Source organism: Gavia stellata, chromosome 11, assembly GCF_030936135.1.
Source record: "Gavia stellata isolate bGavSte3 chromosome 11, bGavSte3.hap2, whole genome shotgun sequence".
In the NCBI taxonomy this organism is placed as follows: domain Eukaryota; kingdom Metazoa; phylum Chordata; class Aves; order Gaviiformes; family Gaviidae; genus Gavia; species Gavia stellata.
The window spans coordinates 24,486,484-24,506,794 of record NC_082604.1 but is presented as its reverse complement, the minus strand read 5'-3'; the positions used below and the strand labels follow the sequence as shown (position 1 = coordinate 24,506,794).

General features: G+C 51.6%; 1 protein-coding gene across 2 annotated transcripts in view; it reads right to left on the bottom strand.

Moving 5' to 3' along the window:
- TNIK (TRAF2 and NCK interacting kinase) overlaps positions 1–6,773 on the bottom strand; it is a 166,246-nt gene extending 159,473 nt beyond the window's left edge. For both annotated transcript variants that reach the window (XM_059822433.1, XM_059822432.1), the window contains exon 1: positions 6,716–6,773. In XM_059822433.1, the coding sequence (XP_059678416.1) occupies positions 6,716–6,772 (57 nt within the window). In that variant the 5' untranslated portion in view covers position 6,773. The remainder of the gene's footprint in view (positions 1–6,715) is intronic.
- Between the last annotated feature and the right edge of the window lie 13,538 nt (positions 6,774–20,311).

Below are 20,311 nucleotides of genomic sequence, written 5' to 3'. Positions count from 1 at the left end.
AACTAAACTTCTTATCAAGTGTTTTCCAACCTTGGCGGCTTTTCCTCTCCTTTCACTAACAAGCCATTGCAGGAGCACCCCAGGGCTGCGCCCTACGTGCCGAGCATCCTCGTCCTTCTGTGGGAAGGGGATGCTCGGCCCCTCGCAGGGCTCATCTTGAAACCACCGCAGAGGGGGAACGGGAAGAGAGGGGGAGCCTCCGTTTCCCAAGGACCGTGCTTGTTAGACAATCCTCCTTCAGAAATCATGAGCGATTTACACGCGGAACGTCAAACCTCGCTTATATAAATTGTTTTCCTGAGCCCAGAGCAGACAGCCCGTTGGTTTCAATGTGCAGCCACAGTTCAAAGTGACAGAAGGGGACAGGAGGAGTGGATGAGGCTGGGGGGAAGAAATCAAAGCTACTGGCTCCACGAGTGGGAAATACAGCCCCTCATTTAATGGAGCTATCAAGGGCTTAGGCTAGCGGGTTTCGACCTGCAGCCTACAGCCTGCTTTAACGTCTGTGTGAAAGGTAACGAAGAAGGTGCCTGAGGGTCAGCAAACACAAGCCTTGTGTGACGGAGGCCCTACGCTTCCCGCAGGTGAGCGGGGCACCTGCAGAGCAGTCGGTGCCGAAATCGCCGCTGGCGGGGAGGAAGAGTCAGCCAAAGCCCCGGGAGAAGGAACGGTGCCAACGGCCAGCGCAGCTCTGCCACGGGTCTGCGCTTCACCCCACAATGCTCCTGATCTCTTCTGCAGCTGGCAGCAAGAGGGGAAACAGCACATACGCTCCCCAGGTACGCCTGGGTGAGAAGCTGCCTTCAGGAGGCAGGTGCTGAACCCTCACAGAATCACTAAGGTTGGAAAAGACCTGTCAGATCATCAAGTCCAACTGTCAACCCAACCCCACCATGCCCATTAAACCATGTCCCGCAATGCCTCGTCCACACGTTCCTTGAACACCTCCAGGGATGGTGACTCCACCACCTCCCTGGGCAGCCTCTGCCAGTGCTTCACCACTCTCTCAGGAAAGACATTTCTCCTAATATCCAGCCTGAACCTCCCCTGGTGCAACTCGAGGCCATTTCCTCAACACCACCCTCCCCACCCCAAGACACAACAGCTTTCACTGATGCTGCTCCTCCACGCCACGCACCCTTTTGCCTGTTGGTAGCTTTTGACCAGGGGAAACGTGGGAAATCTAAGGGGATTCTCCCCATTTACATTTGAGGCATGAAGAAATGAGACAGGGATCAATACCCTGTCCTTGGTCTGCAGGTCAGAGGCGGGGAACTCACGCTGCTGTCTGTAACTACCCTTGCAAAGTGACTGTGGGTGCATTAGGAGCCAGGCAAGGGTTTGCAGAGAGCAGCTCAGAGAGCCCGAGCCCAGGAGGTGATAGCGGCTTTGGTGTGACCTGGCCCCACGTGAATGACGACTTCCAAGGACACCTCTTCCTTAGCCGGGTGATTCATTCCTGGAGATTTACACACAGATCAAATGGAAACCGTTTCCCCCCTCACTCCATACAAACTGTACTACTACATCTACTAGAACCTGGCAGATAAAAACTACCTTCACGTAACAAGGAAAAAAGCCTCCTCTAACTACTCCTTCTTGCATGGATTAAAAAAATCAGACACTTTATTTTAAATAGGCACACCAATCAAATACTCTTTGTTGCTTCAAGCCCCGATTCAACAAAATGCTTGTGCTGAAACTTCAACCTGCTCAAGCACGTGTTTTGCTATAAATTCACTCCAAATTATTAATTTTTACGGCCGACCAGCACAGGAACACTAGTGAGAACAGAGACTCTCCACGCCTTTAAAAAACACCATACACTTTTGTGTTGTGGAAGATCTCCAAAGATGAGGAGGAGTAACCACAACCAGTGCTGAAGGACACATGGAAAACTGCAGAGGAGCAGCATCTGAGCTGCACAACTCCAAAAGGTAAAAGAAAATAAAATCAACCATGCAGAAGGATTAGAGAGAAAACAGCCTTGTTTCTGTTGTAACTTTTCATGAGCACACACACAAGAATATGCATGCATGTGTAGAGGATAAATGTTTGCACCACCATCAGCACTCCCGGCTCAAGGAATGGAAGCGAGATACAGAATAAAGGCTTGGAGTTGGACATTTTCATCCCTTTGGGATGATTCAGAGACCAGTATTGTGCTGCCAAGGTTTTATGGTCAAAAAAAAAGACTCACAAATATACAAAGTACACGGACACAGTCATGGTCCGTAGATTACACATGCACTGAATCACACTGGAAGTGGACAGATGAAGCCCCTGATGGAAGACTCCTGAGAGTGTCTATCCTCAGGAATTGTGGCTGTATATATTTATTTGTCAAAGATATGTCCCAAATTTTGCATGGTAGCATATCATGTAAAACACAGCACAAATAAATGAGCTTTTCATGTCTTTTTTTAATCTCCAGAAGTCATCTCTAGTCAAATTTGTTCCTCTTTCTATTTAGGAAGAAGGTGACCTTTGCAAAAGCTGCCCAAATTCTGTCGAGCTACAGAGGTTTTTAAAAGGCGCTGGAAGAAGAAACCTAACATAATGCTGCCAGGATAATGCTCCTGAGTGGTGGCTTGCAGTGCTTATCCCCCATTAGAACTTCTCCTAAATCTTTAATGATGCTGAAATATGCCATAAACTGATGAAGTTGTGGAAACAGGACAATGCCAGCATGCTTGTTTGGGGTCTGTGTTTTTCTAATATGAGAGCTTTTATCTTCGTTGACAATGATCAGCTAATGCAAACAAATGGCCACTGAAACTTCACTTCTATACAAAGCAAAGCTAAAGGAAAAGTAGTGACATTTTTGGGTTTCATCCAATTCTTCCCAGCAACAGCTAATACCCACCGGCTCCTTAATTCTGTGCTGTCTCCTCTCCAAGCCTGAGCATTAAAGGCCAGGCGTTTCCAAAACAGCTAACGATTTTAGGATCCAGTTTCGAGAGAGTGCACGGTCAGCACTTTGCAAAAGTAAATAACAAAAGCTTGGGTTTTGTTAATGAGTTCAAAACAAAAGCGACATCCAGGTACATGAAGAAAACAATTACTCCTTCCCCAAAAAAGCTCTTTTTAAATTCCCAGGCTTGCAGGAAACCCTCAGCCCAGCCGCACAGCCCAGGTGAGCCTTGCAAGCCATCAGCTGAGCCCCACGCCCAGGGCGAGCCCCTCGCCAAGCAGAGGTGGAGCAGCTGTGAGCAAGGGGGGTTTGCTTGCCGGTCCCTCCCCAGGGGGTTATCAGCTCCCTGAGAAAGGTTTTCCTCCCCGAGAGCTTTCACCACCTCCCACACACCTCGCAAAGCGCCCCAAACGCATCCAGCTGTGGCAGCTGCCGCAGAGGAGCCCACTGCCACCGCTGGCACATCAGCCAGAGGCCCGTCCCTGCAGATGGATGCAGCAGAGAAAAAGCTATTGACCTGAATATTTGAGAAGGATCAAGGCCACCGCCTTCAGCAAGAGATGACAGGCTCCTGCATTTGCTGAGACAAAAAAAAAGGGTGGGAAAAAAAACCCCAAACCCAGCCCTATCTTTCTGCTTGCCTCTCCTATTGGGATCAGCTGTGGATTTACCAGAAGACAGGATGGCCCACCGCACCCCTCCTCACGCTCGTTCCCATTTTATTGTAAAAATCTCCTTCCCAAACACGCCTGTCAACAGCCTGGGCAAATCCCCGTGTTAATCATTATTCTGCTAATAGCACCGCCAGGTCATTTGGCTATTAAACGTGCCAAGTGGACTAGCGAAAATATCTCCTTGCCCGTACAAAAGAACATTATAATGTAGTTTATCTTATCCCCTTGTCAGTGTGACATGCAGCACTACCTGTTCAATGGCCTCATCATTTTAAATTACAGTTTTCTGCAACATTAACAACACTCATTACCAGCACCACCACTGGAAGATCTCTATTTTAAGAATCCTTCTGATGTTGAAGGCTTCACCCTGCCCTCTGCACCGACACGGGGACCCTTGGGTACCATGGCAATGAGCACGGCGCACAATGATGGATAGAAACACGTCGCAAAGAAGGCAGGAGCCAGCCCGAAGTGTGCTCACTCGATGCACCAGGCCGTGCATTTTAATCAGAACTCAGTGCTTTGTTCCCGGCCCAGCCGCCAGCGCGTCAAGCAGATGCACTGCTGCGGTGGAGCTCGACTGCGTGGCCGAGATAAACTCTAGCGTGGCACAACCAGAAGTGCCTGCCACCTCCTGTGTCACCTTTCAGCCCAGGTCTACAAATCCTACCCCGTAAGCTCGCGGGCAGCGGCAAGCTGAAATGAACGACCGCGTGCGGGGTTCTGCTCGTGCCAAGCCGCGCTCAACCTTCCACAGCACGCTCCGGTCCCGCAAAGCCACCTTCCTCCCTTGCGACAGAAGCAGGGAAGCCAAAGCAAAGGACGGGGCGAACCGGCAGTCAAAGGTCCACCTTTTTTATATGCACTTGCTCGTTGTTCATAGAACCCAGCCTCCTGGAACATTTCGGTGACTCGAACTTGGAGATAAGCGGCCCGAGCGTTTCCTTTCCCCACTGTTGGGAACGAATCATCCCCTCTGCCAGGTTTTGAGTCACTACCTGCTCCCAGCGTTTCACACAGCCATCCCTCACCCCTTCAAACACGTAGGCACAAGAGCAACGTCTCCTCCATCCGGACTCATCCGCAAACCCGCAGCAACGTGACACTTCTTTTCTAATAAATAAAATTTTGCAAGGCTTGGGGAATTACTCTTCCCTGCCATGTTTTGTGCTCAGGCAGCAAATTTACTATTGATTTCTGATTCAGACCCCACGGAATGATTCACGCTCCTTGCCCTATCTGCTGAATTTACGACCTTTAACAATTATTCTAAGTGCTAAAAGAGCTTAGTTGAGAAGAAGATCTATTCCTTGGCAAATTAAGCTCCTATTCTTGTCTCACTTACAAGCCAACGCATCTCTCATCGTTTACAGGAAAGCGCCGTAGCAGGTCTCTCCCTTTGGGAGGGCAGAGGTCCCAGCAGCAGGAGCACCGTGCTGCCCACAGACAGGCAGCCGGCAGCCCCGCTGCAGTCCCGGGGGTCCGGCCGGAGCGGCCGCGGCTGGGAAGGGGGACACGGCCGGGAAGGGGGACACGGCTTTGCACTCCCACCCCACCATCGGTCAGGGTTTCAGGCCCCTCCGGTGACCCTGAAAACGCCAGCACCGCTCTGCTCGCAGACCAGGTGCTGCCGGTGTGTCTCGGGGGAGGGAATATATATTTCCTCCTACAGCGAAAACAAAACCCTGACTGTATCTGGTGCGCATTGCTATCGAAAAGCCGCAAACACAGAAAAAAAAAAAAAAAACTAAGCATGTGTGGATATGGTTTTAAAAAGAAATGGTGCCCGAGTTCAAATAAACTTCCTAATGCAGATGTTAAAAAAGAAATAAATAATAAAATCTGATTTTTCAGGGGGTGGGAGGGGATAGGGCCCCCTTCCCCCCCCCCAATGATACTGCTTTCCCAGATTAACTCCAGCAGCTTCAGCAACCTCTCTCCCAAGGCACCTTCCACACCTAAGAGGGGAACCAAGAGCTCCAGGTCTGTTTTTAAGCTGGCTGGTCCCCCCGCTCCAATCGTGTCTACACTGCCTATTGCTGAGCAATCACTTACACTATTAATCAACCAGAAACTCACCAGGAAGAAAGTAGGGCAAGTGAATAGACAACTTCTTTTTTTTTTTCACCGAAGCAAATAATATTTTTAAAAATACACTTGTACAAGTCTTCAGCGGATTCTGCTTGATTTTATTTCTTTATCTACGCCAGCAGGTTGAGAGAAACAGCCTCGCTGTTGCCTCCCGAATAAACGCTGCTTCTCTAAACGAGCCCCCACGTTCTCGACCAACGGGCTGGTCTCACCACCAGAAGGATGGAGAAGAAAGGCGGAAAGGGAAGAAAGTTACAGGAAAAATAGACGGGGGGGGGACATCGGGCCACAGCCCACGCAGAGGCTGACACGTTTGATGAGCCCGACATTTCAAGGGTACATGACGAGCTTCATTTTCAAGGCGGGGGGGGAGGAGGAGACAGAGCGAAGGGGCACGGCGGGAGGTGGTGGCAAGGCTGGGGGGGCCGTGCCGGCGCGGAGGAGCGGGGTCTGGGGAGCAGCCCCGCTCCCGCACCCCGGCGGTGTCCGGCGGCTCCGCGATCCCTCTCCGTCTGCGCACGGGCGGAGCAGCGCGGGCACTGCCCGGCCCCGCCACCGCCCGCGGGGCTCCGGGCTGCGCCCACCCCAAGCGCCGGCTGGAGGGGACCGGCCCCGCTCCCCCCCCCCGCCACAGCCGATGCCCGGCGGCCCCCGCCGGAGGAGCCGCAGCCGCCGGTCCGTACGCACGGGCGTACACCCGCTCCCGTGTGCGTGTGTGCACACACACACCTGCGTGCACGCGTCCGGACATGGGTGTGCGCACGGGGCCATGCACGCAGGCACACATGTGCGTGTACACACACACACACACATGCGTACACGCGGCTATAGACATGCGTATGCACGCGCACAGGCTTACATCTCGCTATTTACATACGTGCAGGCGCACATGCACATACATCCGCGCACCCGCAGCCCCCGCGCCCCCCCACCCCGGGGGATGGATGGATGGATGGATGGATGGAGGGGGGACACACACACACACGACACGCTCCCGCATCCCCCCGGGCCCCGACCCGGCGCCGCGCCTCACCCGCAGCGCCGAGAGGTCGATCTCGTCCAGGCTCCGCGCCGGGGAGTCGCTCGCCATGTTTCCGCCGCCGGCCAGGCGGCCCCGCCGCCACCGAGCGGGCAGTGGCGGCCGCCGCGGCGCTGGCGCTACTTAACGCCTCCCCTCATGCGGGAGCGCCGGGAAGGAGAAGCCGCCGCCGCCCCTGCCCCTCCGCCCGCAGCGCGGCTAGGGGCGGCCGCGGGCTGCCGGCAGGCTGGGCACGCCGCGGGCTGCGCCGGGATGGCGGCGGCGGCGGCGCATCGCATCGCCGCCTCCCCGGCCGAGCGCGCCGCCGGAGCTGTCTGTCACGGCGCGGGGAGGGGGCGGCCGCGGCCGCGGCGCGGGGCGGGGGCGGCGCCGGGCCCCGCCGCCAGGGGGCGGGGGCGGGCAGGGGGCGGGCAGCGCGGCGGGCAGAGCCCCGCGGCCGCGCCGGGCGCCCCGCCCGCCCCTCAGCAACACCCCCCCCACGCACCGCCCCGCCCGAGGCCGCCCGCGGGGGCTCGGGCCCCGCCGCCTCCCGGGGCGGAGGGCGCATCCGCGGCGGTCGCCGGGCAGCCGTGGGGGGGGGGACGGGGCTGGGGAAGAGCCTCGGCGGCGCGTGCCGCCCGCGGGCGGCACCGGGACCCTCCGGCGGGCGGGGGGTAACGGCGGCGAGACCCTCCGGCGGGCCTCCAGCCCCGGCGCGCCTCACCGCCAAGCCCCAGAAGGGGCTTGTTTAGCACCTAGACCCCCGCGAGCAGCAGCGGGCAGGAAGGTGCCGGCTGCCCGGGCTCCCAGCGCGCCGCCGGAGCCGTTGTGCCTCTCCGGTCTGGTGCCGAGAGCTGCCAAATGTCCGGTGCTGCCCCCGGGTTCTGCCAGGCTGGGGCGCCGGGACGCGCCGGGGCCTGGTCTTGCTCGGTGCCGAAGCACCCGTCTGCTTTATGCGCCTCGGGGTGCTCGGGCCGAGAAGTGGCCCTTCTCCAGCTGCATCCAGATGTCGGACCTGGGCTCGTCACCTTTTCCCCCTGCGCTCGGAGCCACCCTAGCCCTGCTGCCTCCCATGCCCTTCCTGAGCGAGAATAAGAGATTTCTGCTGTCTTTGGAATTGGCCAAAGCCCCTCCGAAGCCAGCAATAGCTAGGTGGATTCAGCTTTTACTGCCTTCCTGATTTCCCTGTTTCGGATGTGGTTTCTGCCAAACCAGGTGCCATATATAAATATATATGTGTAAAATAATCTGTTGCCTTTGAGAGAACCGTATGGAAGCTGTACTTACAACATCAACTTGTGTCAGGAGCTTACAATATGCAGATCTGGGAAGCGGAAACCCTACACATGAGTCAATTGGCAGGCGGATGGGATTTTCTTACGCTTTCTGTTTGGAGATGTGCTTCAAAAAAGAAATAATAAATTGTATCACAAACAATCGTGTGGTCCTGGGGAGGCTGCGTGCTGCAGCTGGTGCCGGAGGTGCAGCCTCTCCGGGCTGGGCTGGGAGGGACGGACAGACGGACGAAAGGCCAGAAGGAGCTGCCGAAACCTCCCCAGGAGCGACAGGATCCACCAAGGCGGTTGCAGAAGTCAGGGGCCACCTGCGCCTCCGTCCTCTGCTCCCCAGATAGCCCGCAGCGGAGGGACTGCATCAATGGCTTATTAACATTATTAGCCCTGATCGCAGCAGGGCTGATAGGGGCTGGGGACGGGAGCGGCAGCGCCGGCGTTTCGGCTTGCAGGGCTGCGAGGGTGCAGCAGAATGTGATTTTTTTTGGTAATGAACTGCGGGAGTGGCAGGTAGCGGAAGTCGCCTGCCGTGGGCAAGGCGCGCAGGGCTGCGGAGCGCCCGCAGCGACGGCAGCCTGCCTGGATTTATCCCCTTTTTCCGAGCCACGAATCATCACTCCTCGGTACCTTGCACAGTCAGTAGTCCTCACTCGCATTTAAAGAGGCAAAATTGATCAAAATGCTGAACTCAATGAAATAAACACCAGGGACCGGCTCAGCAGCCTCCTGAATGTTTCGTGGTGCTGGGGTGTTTTTTGAAACGAGGTGTTGTCTGTGTCTGTTCAAACCTAGGTATTGCAATGTTTTGCTCATAGTTGTGAAGCTAGAAGCAAAACTGCCTGGAAACTAGTAACAAACCAATGCGAGACTTCCTCCTGCTTGCATTGTTCTCGGGGAGAGAAGGGAAGAACAAACAGGATGAGAGAGGACGCTGGCTTGCTCTAAAGTGCTTTCCATCCGAGAACACACCGGATTATTCGCGAAACACATAAGGATTTTAAAAAATAAATAATATATGCCCAGTCCTGCAAATAGATGGAGTGCCCCGCTCCTCAGCATGAATGCGAAGTCCCAAGCTAAACTGTGATTTAATTACCATCTACCCACTGTCTATCAAGATGGTAAAAATGTAGGGGACCCTTCTGTTACCACTGACATAAGAAATGCATAAAGCGAGGTGAAAGGAAAACCCCAATGAGGGCTGTCATTTCCAGGCTGCTCGGGGGAAAGGAGCGGTCTCAGCAGGGAGGCACGTGCGCAGTGACCGCCCGAGATGCTGGGGCTGCGGGAGGACATTCACAGAGCTGGGCAGTCATTTTCTATGGGAAGCTGCTTCTGCAGAAAATGAGGTTTCCAAGATGTTGCTTTTTTTTTTTACAAGGAGATATCTATCTGTGTCTCTCTGTATACTGTTTTGCTGCCAGGAGCATCTAAAAAAAATCTTGCAGTTGGACTCATTATGACCCGAAACAGAGCACTAGTCGAATTGGCCCAAAATATTTTGCTGTGAGTCAGTTCAGCATGAAATCGTGTTTCCACCTGGCAGGACCCCCCTGAGAATGTCAGGTGGACCCTGCTGTGTCTCGCCGCGGTCCCTCTCGCCGCACGGTGCCCTGTGCTCCAGCCAGCCTGGCTGCGTGGCAGCGCTGGCATGGCTGTACGTGAGCCGCAGCATGGGCAGGGCGCTGCCGAGCCGAACAAAGGCGTTAAGCTGCCACATCCCATCCTTCATGAAGCAAGAGCCGTGGAAGAAGAGTACAGCCCCTCCTAGCTCAGCTCCCCGCGTCTCTCATCAGCTCCGTACCTGGCATTTCTACTGCTGCAGAGCTGGGACCGTTCTCTGGCAAGTCGTTGTTTTTTGCCATTTCATCCCCATTTGGAAAGTGGAGAAATGTGAAAATGTCATGTTTTCCTACAGCGTGGCAGCCTTGGTCAGCCCCGGTGAGCTATGAGCACCTTGATGAACCAAAGCTCTGCTGTTGGCAGTGGGGGGCTAATGTCAGGGTCGGTATTTTTGATTTATTCATTGAAGGTCATCGTCTCACATATAAACTACCCAGGTCATTTGACCTCTGCATAAAATTAAATTTAATTACCTAAGAGTACCACCACTATTGATTATATCATGAGGGGGTATATGTAGAATGAGTAAATCTAAATGACATAGAAGGCCTTGTCTGATTAGCAAGAGCTTCAGGTGCTTCAGGCTTTGGAGCATTCTCCAGAAGATTAGCAAGAAAAGGAATGAAGCAAACAAGAAAGCATGTTTGGGCCCTATTTTGGGCCCTAACACATGATTTATTCCACCAGCGCATGTGGGTCACTTGTTCCCAGTAATTCTGTGACCACTCGGCCCCATGGCTGGCGTCAGCGTAATTTTTCTGGTTCCCCAAGTCCAGGCTGGTTTCCTCCAGTGTTTGCCGATGTAATGCAGTAATTAAGGGACTCTGCCCAAACTGGATGGAGGATGCTGAAAAATTAATACTCTGTTAAATGCATAATAATTGGGTTTTAGGCTAACATGATAACATGCAGCTGTGTTAAAAGACACTCAGAAATGAATGGCTACATGTGTCCTAACCTGCATCTATTGATCTTCTCAAATGCACTCTAACTGATTCATTATTACCTACTGATTGCTCGTCCTTCTGCTGATACGGGATCCTCTCCAGGGAGAGAAGTGTTTTTCCATTGCATCCTTGGAGCTGAGCAGGACTACGCCTGTGAACCCTGCTGCCAGGATTTTTCCTGTAGCCATACACAAAAATCCCCTCTGTAAATAGTTAATCGCTCCCTCACTTAAGCATTGTTCAACTACAAAACCCTGTAATCACTGCAATGGGGGAGTAAATGGAAAATCAGCAAGGGCTCTTTGGAAAAAAAAGTACCTCCACAGATTCATACCCAGGGAACAGCACGGTGCATTTAAATAGCAAAGTCCTGGGGCACTGCAGAGAGATGGGAGATGGTCCAACAGCTTAACTTGCCCATCTCACCCCTCCAAGCTGCTGTTCTTCCCCAAAATATTTGGCACCGAGGACCAGCACAGGGTTTGCTTTATGCCCCTTCCACTGCAGTTGCATTTGACTTCTCTTGAGGGCTGCCACCATGGGCCAAGGTCACCAAGGGGACAACAGCCTAGAAGCTTTCCCCCAGCAAGGCCAGCAAGGTACTAAAAGAAGGAAGATTGCTTGCTGTGCCCTTCCCTGGTTTATGTAGATCAGAGTCGCTCTCTGCCTTGCATGAGTTAAAGGAGGCTGTTCCAGGGTAGCAAGCGCCTGGACCCTTTGAAGCGCCGCTGTATTATTTACCAGAATACTAAGATTTAAATGTAAAGTTGCAATTTTTAGTTAAAGCAGAAATGAGTGTAATAACGTGTGTGCCTCCCTAGCAGATGTAAGCTGGCATTGATACCTTTGTTGGTCTCCCACCAGCCTGGCTATAGCATCAGCCGCCTAACGCGTTGTTGATCTGGGCGACGCATTGCCATGTCGCTACTTGGGAACATGCCACGCTAGAGATGTAGGACTTTGTTTTGTCAATTAACCTCTTTCCTTTGTGCTTCCTCTGCAAAGAAAAAAAAAAACCCATCAAAGGGCAGTCCTGCTCTTCAGGACGGTGTCAAGTTTTCTATAGTCATTTAAAATCTGCCAATTGTCACTCTTTAGAAACCAATCAAAATCCCATTTTTGCACTGCTTGCAGAAAACCTAATGCAGCCTTGCCCCCAGCAAACCACATTCCCACAGTCTCACAGAGGAATACTAATTTCTTCTTTCTTTGCTGAGATCTCAAGGATAGCATCAGTATGCATAAGGTCCAGAACACAGGAGCTGCGGGATCAGAGACGTTCTCCAGAACCCACCTGCGGCAGCAGGAAAGTCCTCCGGGGATCTCTGCCCATAAAGACCTGCTTTACAACCCTGTCCACGGGGCGGAACAGCTGCTCCATTTTTCAAGTGCCTTTTATCAAAATTATTTAGTATCCCAATATGGTTTTTATGCTGATCAGTCTGGAGCTGAGCTACCCTAAGACAACGAGTATTTATGTTTTCTCTTTCCCTCTTCTTTCTTGGCTTGTCTTGCAGACCAAAGGCAGCCCCAGGCCTGGGAAACACCTGACCCGAAGCCACCCCCAATCTGGCATTAAGCATAGATCAGTAGAACAAGAGAAACTGGCTCTATCTTTTGTCAGATGCAAATTGCTGAGAGTTAATTAAGACACATTTCAGGAACAGTGAGGTGGGTTTTTTTGAAATGATAATCAGTCCTGAGGTGTGGGTAGGGTTCGACATCTCTCCTGGGGAAAGGGGTTACAAAACTGGAACTGCGCACTGCAGTTAGCAAAGGTGCTGACAACAAAGGTCCCATAGGGCTTTGGTGGTGGGCAAACATACAGGGTGTTCAGAGACCTGTGAGATTGGAGGCAATCCAGGTCCAAAACCTCCTCGGCACAGATGTTTTTCCAGATTTTCATTTATTTTTAATGATCGGTGTCTTCACCATGGCTTGTGACGTGTTGTTCTGCAAAGAAGGTAGAGCCACAAAGGCACTACGCTTCTGCCTTTTTGGAAGCATCTTGAGTACTTATCATTTTGTCCTGCAAAAGGCAAAAGTCTTTTACACGCAAAAAAAAAAAAAAAAAAAAGATGAAACCACAGAATCCAAGTCTGATATTTCAGGCTTCCCACTCATAGTCAATGACCAAAGCAGAAGCAAGTCAGAAAACAACTGGAAGTACTTAAAGCAAGTTAAAGAAATCGTCTGAGTAGTGCTTAAAGTCTCAGTGTCTGAGTAGGAAGACAGGGTTTGAGCCAACTGCTGTTGCCTTTCTGTGGAGGCTTCGCTCAGAGGTGTTTACTTCCTCGTGCCTTCACGGAGATGTGGCAGTCTATGAAAGCACTCCTCCTGGAATTAGATGAAAATGGTTTGAAAAAAAAAAGAAAAAGGGTTTCTAGGTCCTGTCATAACAGGGAAAAGCTTAAAAAAGCTAACCCAAATGCTCACTGAAGACAAGACATGCTGCACTCTTATGAAATGGATGGAGAATCTCAAAGGCATGGGACTTTCTGACTCCCTGAAAGACAAAATCATCATCAAAGCACCCCAAAATATCACTTCACTATCTCAGAAAGGAGCTGCTTGGGTCTGGATTTTATGTATTGAAGGTCTTCTGCAGCATGCTGCTGGAGGGCAGGGAAGTGGATGCAAGCTGACTTCAGCCCCAGGAGATCCTGTGGAGTTTAGATATTTTGATTTACAGATCGTATCAGAATACTGCAGAAAGAGCAGACTTCCTTCAACATCAGTGTTGTGACCCTCAGAAGGTATTTTTCAGCCTGCGACATGGAACAGCCTTCACTCCTACAAATCCCAGCTGAAGTCATTGATGTCACAGAATCACTACGGTTGGAAAAGACCTGTAAGATCATCAAGTCCAACCACCACCCCAACCCCACCATGCCCACTAAACCATGTTCCACAATGCCACGTCCACACGTTCCTTGAACACCTCACCTACAGATGGAAAAGTCTCCGAAAAGGTGAAGAGCCAGACAACAGGCCTGGCCAATGTCGCCGTGTCCTCACCACTGCCATTTCGGCTAATGACTAATGCTGTTAATGCAACTGCAAATGTAGCGCGGAAGGATGGCTAATCCCTCAAGGGCCATGAAGATTACACCACGCCACCAAGAAATACCTCCAGAAAGCCACGAAGACAAGACAAGCAGGACTCTGAGTAATTATAGCAGGGAAAAAGTCCTTGAAACACAAGTGTCAGGAGGCAAACCCATGAAGAAGGGAGAAGGGTTCATCTAGCTGTGCATCATCCACTGATCAGCAGAGACCTGGAAATGAAGTGACATCCAGGATGGGAAAAGCATGGTCAGCACTTGGTTCAGCTCAGGGATATATAGAACAAAAGAAACCAGGTATATTTAAACAAGTTGATGATTTTAGTGTTAACATGTGATTTCTGAGAAACTACCAAAACACCAGGCAGGAAACTAGGTGGTTTTGAAAATGTCTATGAAAGTCTTGCTGCATGTTCAGTGGAATGACTCCATCTTCAGTTAAGAGAGCAGAAAAGCGTGGGCTGGTCCTCGGAGTGGGGGGAAACCCTGCCCACATCTGAGCCCGCAGCCTGGGCTACTCACGAGTAGGTTACAACAAGGAGGCCATCAGCTGGGAACTAAATAGGTCAGTCAGAAAAACCTTGGCAAGAAAGGTGGATCAACCCCAAATGACAAAGACATGACCGAGCCCCATTTCCCCTGCGTACCAGTGCCGGAGTGGGAAGGATGAACTGGAAAATTTCCTTTGAAATTCTGGCCCCTACAGGCTCAAAGCAGCCAGTGTATTATAGAGACTTTTAAAAGTGCCTTTATACATGTAATTAATCTCGGGGTTTCAGAATTTTGTGAGTCCCAGTTTGTGGCTCCTGGCACCGGCAGTACTGTAGCCTGCACTGAGGTTACTGGGAGCTTTGCCCCTCAATGGTTACAAGATCAGGCCCTTGAAAGCATGCAGTGATGAGTGGGAAGAGACTCGCCACAGATGACGGCAAATGGAGGGTGACTTCTTCGTCCATCGCTACTGTCTGACACCGTCAAAGCAGTGCTCCAGCCATGTCCAGCGCAAGGCTCTGGAGAGCTGAGACACCAACTCTACCGGCAGCTTCTCTCGTTGCTCTGTTCACGGAAGACATTTCGAAAAGTCACATCAAGTTTAACGTGCATCATTGACATTTCTGTTTTATAGTTTGGTTTGGAGGTAGGACCGCTGCTTTGATACTGTTGCGTTAACATGATGTTTGTCCATACACTGCACTGTTACCAGTGCTTTTCTAAACCAGCCTCTGCTGAGGAGCCGGCTTAAATGCTTGGGGCAGCGGCAAAGGCAAGAGGTATTTTTGTGCCCTTGCCTGCTGGATGAGATCAAAGCTGTTCTGAGAGTAAGCATCCTCCTCCCTGTTGCCCGTCAAGGGGGCTGTAAAGTTGAGCCAGTGTCTTGGTCCACTTCCAAGTCCTACTTGACCAAACTGAATTGCACTGAGTTGTGTCCTGTTGTCCCCCTCCGCCGTGGGCATGTGCATGGACGGAGGGTGAGCACAGCTGGGCTGTGAGATGGGCTCTGCAAAGCCACCGGGGTGGGAAGTCTGTCCTGCTGCTGCGTGGGATGAGCTGGAACCCGCGGTGGGACAGGACCACGCACATCACCTACTGGCCCTGTCCCATGTCCTCCTGTCCTGGCTCCGTTCTGCACATCTCAGTGAGAGACGTCCCTGGCTATGTGCCATGAAAGGAAGGTTGGCGAGGAGGGTGCAGCAATGACTCGAGGGAAACTGAGGATGCTTCCCAAACTGATTCATTTCTTGCTATCCGTTCTAGGCCACTTGACTTTTAAAAACATATACACTATGCACTCAGCTGGAAATAGTAACTGGAAAAGAAAGAGTCATGAGTGCTGAAAACATGCAATTTCCCTTACCTGGGATAAATGACAGCCCAGTAATGGCATGAAATAAAGTTGGAAGGTGTTTCCACCAAATAACTAATACATCGTTAAAAGAACAGGGAACAATTGGCACATGTGCCTTGACTGATGAAGGAGGGAATGGACCGAGTCTGCCCTGAAGAAGTGCAGAGTGGCCACTAAGGGCACAGACAGAGGCTGTCACAGCAACGGGGGGGTAAAGAGGGGGACACAGACACGGCTGAGGCAGTCAGACAAGCCGGACGGGGATGATAAATCAGAGTGATGTGCAGCAGAGATATTTTGAAGCTACTGAGCCACATTCTCTGGCGAGCAGCTTTGTCCGGAGGTTGCTTGGCACACGGTGGGTAGATGCAGTGAGCCCACCGGTGCTGCCCACCCTGGTCCCGCTGCCAGCCCCTCCTGCCCTGCTGCCTCCGTCCCCTGCCCCTCGCCTCTCTCCTCTGTCCCACGTGCCCTGCTACCCCTCCACTGCCTCCAGATCCCAAATGGGGGTGAATAAATAGATATTCATCTGGAGCTTTCCACCTGGAGAGGCGTTGGTAGGAGACAAGTGTAGATCGGAAAGAAATACTCATAGGATTAAATACTAAAGCTCATCTCCTACAAGCAGTGCTTGCACTGATTTCAGCCAGTCACCAGTACCGGGGCCTAACCAAAGACACTCACTGCTAAAACTCATTAGTGAAACCTCAAGCCTTAAGAGAACAGCAAGCTGCAGAGGTCTCCAGAGGGATAAATCCCCTCCGTACCGCAGCACCTCACCAAAATGCACGGAGGGGAGGTGCCGACAGCTCCGCAAGAGACCTCTCTGCAAAATTTCTCTGGATTATTTGGCTGTTAAAGAAGATTTCAGTGCCTTACACAATATCTTAAGAAGCAAGTTAGACATATCCTAACAGAAAATCCACTATCCTCTATAGAGGCAGGTGGTGGATTTAGCACTTTATGAGCAATCCTGCTCTCAGAAGCACCAAACGACTTGTACAGCAAAATATGAGTTTAGCAAGTGCCATAGCTGACATAGGCTGTTTGCTGAAAAGAAATTAGCCTTTTCCTCTGCAAAGCTGAGCATTGAGAGCTAGCCTGACTGCTAGTCAATGGCAATTAGGCTGCTAAAAGCCCAGGTTGCTTTTGGAAAATAGGACTTGAGCTCCTGAAACATGCAGACCCTCCTTCAGCCTTGTTCTTCCTTTCTTTTCTGTCCCTAACATGAGCTAGTGCAAGAGCTGGGATGCAGCTGACCTGAAATTACCCTTTAAAAATAATGAAAAAAACCTGTAAGACAACTGTAAGACAACCGTTTCTTCCAGGCATGCGAAACAGCCATGTTCACCCTTACCAGTGTTTTGTTTCAGGTGCTGACGTTGCAGATCAAGCAATTTGGGAACATAACGAGCACGTCGGCTTAATACCAAGTTCAGATTAAACACAATAAAATCACCAACAGCAGTAGCCGTTTAATCAGAAAGAAAGAAGCATAGAGGGTCAAAATGACATTATCTCACATAGCGCTGGAAAATGTCCACTTCAATTTTATCAAGAAGATGCTGGGCACCTGCTAAAGACACTCGGACGGTGAAATCAGGAAACTAGCAAACAGCCTGTGTACCAGTAAATCCTGTATTAATTTCTTTTTGCAGATTTACGAAAAAAAGGAGAGTGCACAAGCCCATTCAGGAAGGATGGTTCTTCCAAGCGGTATGTCTGGGTGTTACCACGGGGAGGGGATGGAGACAGCTCGCGTGATTTTTGTCCCAACTCTCACTATATTCAGCACTTTTGCAGATCCTGGAACTACGTGTCTATATGTTACTTTTAGTTCCTATTTAAAAATAAATAAACAACTGAAAGTCATAGCCTTAGAAAAGCAATAGAATATGATCCTTGAGAGGGTTAAAGAAACTGAAGGTAGAGTTCAGATGACCTGAGGGTGGAGATGATGTGATCTGTGAGGTCCCAGGTCGCAGAGACCACCCTATCCTGCGTGAGAAGGGCTCCCCAGCGCCTTGGCTCCTTTCCAGCCTTGCTGTAGCCTTACCAGAAGTAAAATATTGGAAATGTGGGTGACAGCTTAGATTACACATCGTTAGAAACAGCCAGGATAATCTGCCGCCAGCTCCCTAAAAGGAAATCTTTAGCTAACAAATATGCTCCAGCTTTTTGAGCTGGCAGATAATGAGACAGTGAATAAAATATAGCTGGATTTCAGGGAAGCAGTTGACATGGTGCCATGCAGGGGGCTGCTTCCCCAGGCCAGAGCGAGCCGTGCAGGGCAGGACAGCTGCTTCTGGCGTGACTCGGCCAGGGAGAGGAAGAGGAAGGTGGCGGATCGGTTTCACGGGGTGTTGCAACGCGCAACGCTGCAGCCCTGGCACAACGGGGACGGTCAGCACGGCCTGAGGGGCTTCGTGCTCCTCACCGGGGGGTTTCATCGTGTCTACGCATCACCTCCGTGTCCCTCCCATGACACTACAACGTGTGGTTTTGCTAGAGGGATCCACTAGTGGGTCAAAGAAAAGCATCAGTTTACTTCTTTACAGAAAAAAGCCCTGCAAGTGAGATCCCTACCCAGCACGAGGACAGGTACCATCTCCATGTTTCCAATTGGCTCTGTCCTATGTAAGGCTGTCGGATTTCCAGGGCAGGGAAATGCTGTGGTTTTAGGTCCCTTAGCATCCCGGGATCCTGGAAAGGTGCACCACAGTCCTGCAATGCAAATGCATAACAGTGCCACAGCTGCTGCCATCACCACCAGTAACACAGGACAAGCGATACTGGTCTGCGTCTGTTCTGAGGATGGGAGCCTTGTGGACGTGGACAACTGGATTTTACTCCTGCTGAGAAAGTCTCTGTTTGAAACAGCACATCTTGGCTCAGGGAGACTTCTCCTGCTGAGACATTTTGAAAAATTCTGCATAAACCTTTCTGATATGGTAAAAATAATAATAATGAAATGGCAAGACACAGGAAGTGTACAGACACAGTGGAAACCGAATTTGGAATGATTTAACGATTCAGGCTTTTTTTAGGGTAATAAGCAGCTAGTGCAGCTCACCACATGCTTGCACAACCCAAGAGCTTGAAGTCAGCGCGGAGGTTTGAATGAATGATTCATTATTCCGCACACGCGCCGGCTCCTCCGCCACTCCAGCCTGTACCCAGCTGGATCTCAGGAGAAATTCCTAGAGTGTGTAATTGTGTATAATGTGATCATCCTGCAGCAGGAAATAGGTTTGTAAGCATTCTTAGCCAGTACAATTGATGTCACGCAGATACGGTCTGCAAGGAAACAAAGCGGAGATATATATTGCAGCGAGTCATTTGAGAGCTAATACGGCCTTCTGGGAGGAACATTTTAGGCGGGGAATGTATTTAAGCCCAAACAGGCGAGGTATACATAGTATTTCATTTTAAAATGGCTCAGCGTGATCGTGTTCAGAGGAAAGGCGCTGACCCCGCAGCAGCCCCCTCTTTGGTGCAGCCAGCAAGGACCAATTTGGGGGTGCACGCCAGGGGCTTTGCATCCCTTGGAGAGAGGCTCCCACGGGAGTTAGGGCACCGTGGAGGAGGAGCCCGGTGGGGTTGGGTGCTGTCGCTCCAACCTCCTCCCGCGCGGCTGTGGCCATGGGGTCCTGCGGGCATGGCAGGACCCAGCACCCCGGGCCAGGGCTCGCAGCCGCGGGCACCCACCGCTCCTGCGGGTGAGCACGTCGGGCCCGCAGCACCCTCAGCCCTTGTTCTCGGGGAGGGTGGGGACGCGTTGGAAAGCGTCTCTCTCCAGCAGCGATTTCTCAGGCAAGTTTAACACATGGTTGTGCAGCGGCTCGTCTTGGGGACGCATCGCTGCTGAGCCCTGTGTGTCTCTGCTGGGTGGCATCAGGCCTCCAGCTTGTCCCTCCTGGTGCCAGAGGGGATGGAGGTGGGCAGCGCTGCAGGCAGGAGCTGGGATGGAGAGGGCGAGGTAGAGCAGGGGCTCCCCACCAAGCTGGGGAGCAGCGCCCAGGGAAAAGTCCTCCCGGCTCCTGCCTTGCAGGACTCCAGGTCCCCAGTGTGTCCCCAGCATGTCCCCAGCTGCCGCCAGTGTTGTCTTGCTGGCAGGTTTAACCCAAATTGGAAGTCGAGGCGCAGAGAAGGACACTTCACTCCCATCATGAGGTCCCCAGAGGGCTGTAGGCTGCGGCTCAGTTTAGCCCAGCATCCCTCAGCCGCTGGCACAGCATCCCTACGCTCCCATCGAGAGGGCGGCTGCTCTCCCTTGGGCTGTGGCATGCCAAGAGAAGTTAGGCTGAACGTTATCTAAAAGTGACCTACCAGTGACATCATATTTAGTGTGGCCCCGAGGAAACATACCTTAAATTCCTACATGTAATTAAACGCACAGGTTACATCCAGGTGATGTAATTCTGCTACCAGTATCTGCTATCTTCTTTCCAGTCGGTACGTGTTGGTCAATACACAGTCCTAGCATATATATGGGGTTCACCTGGGATTTGCCACGTAGAGGACATGAGACACCGGAGGCCAAACATCCTCCAACTGCTGTACTGTGCTGGTCTGTGGCTATGGCTGCCTTTGTTTCTGGAGTTCCCCAGTTCCAGATCTGATACTGGCCAAAACGGGGCTTTTCTGTATAAAGAAAGCAATTAACTATGCCTCAAATTAATTCCGTATACAGTATCTAGTTCATATTTCTGAAGTCACAGTGCTTTATATTTTATTTCATAAACCGTGTATCTATTTCAAGAGGAAGCATGTTTGAAACATGAAATCCTAAAATTTAAAAAAAAATCCAAAATCTGAGGTCTCAAACCCACCTTTCA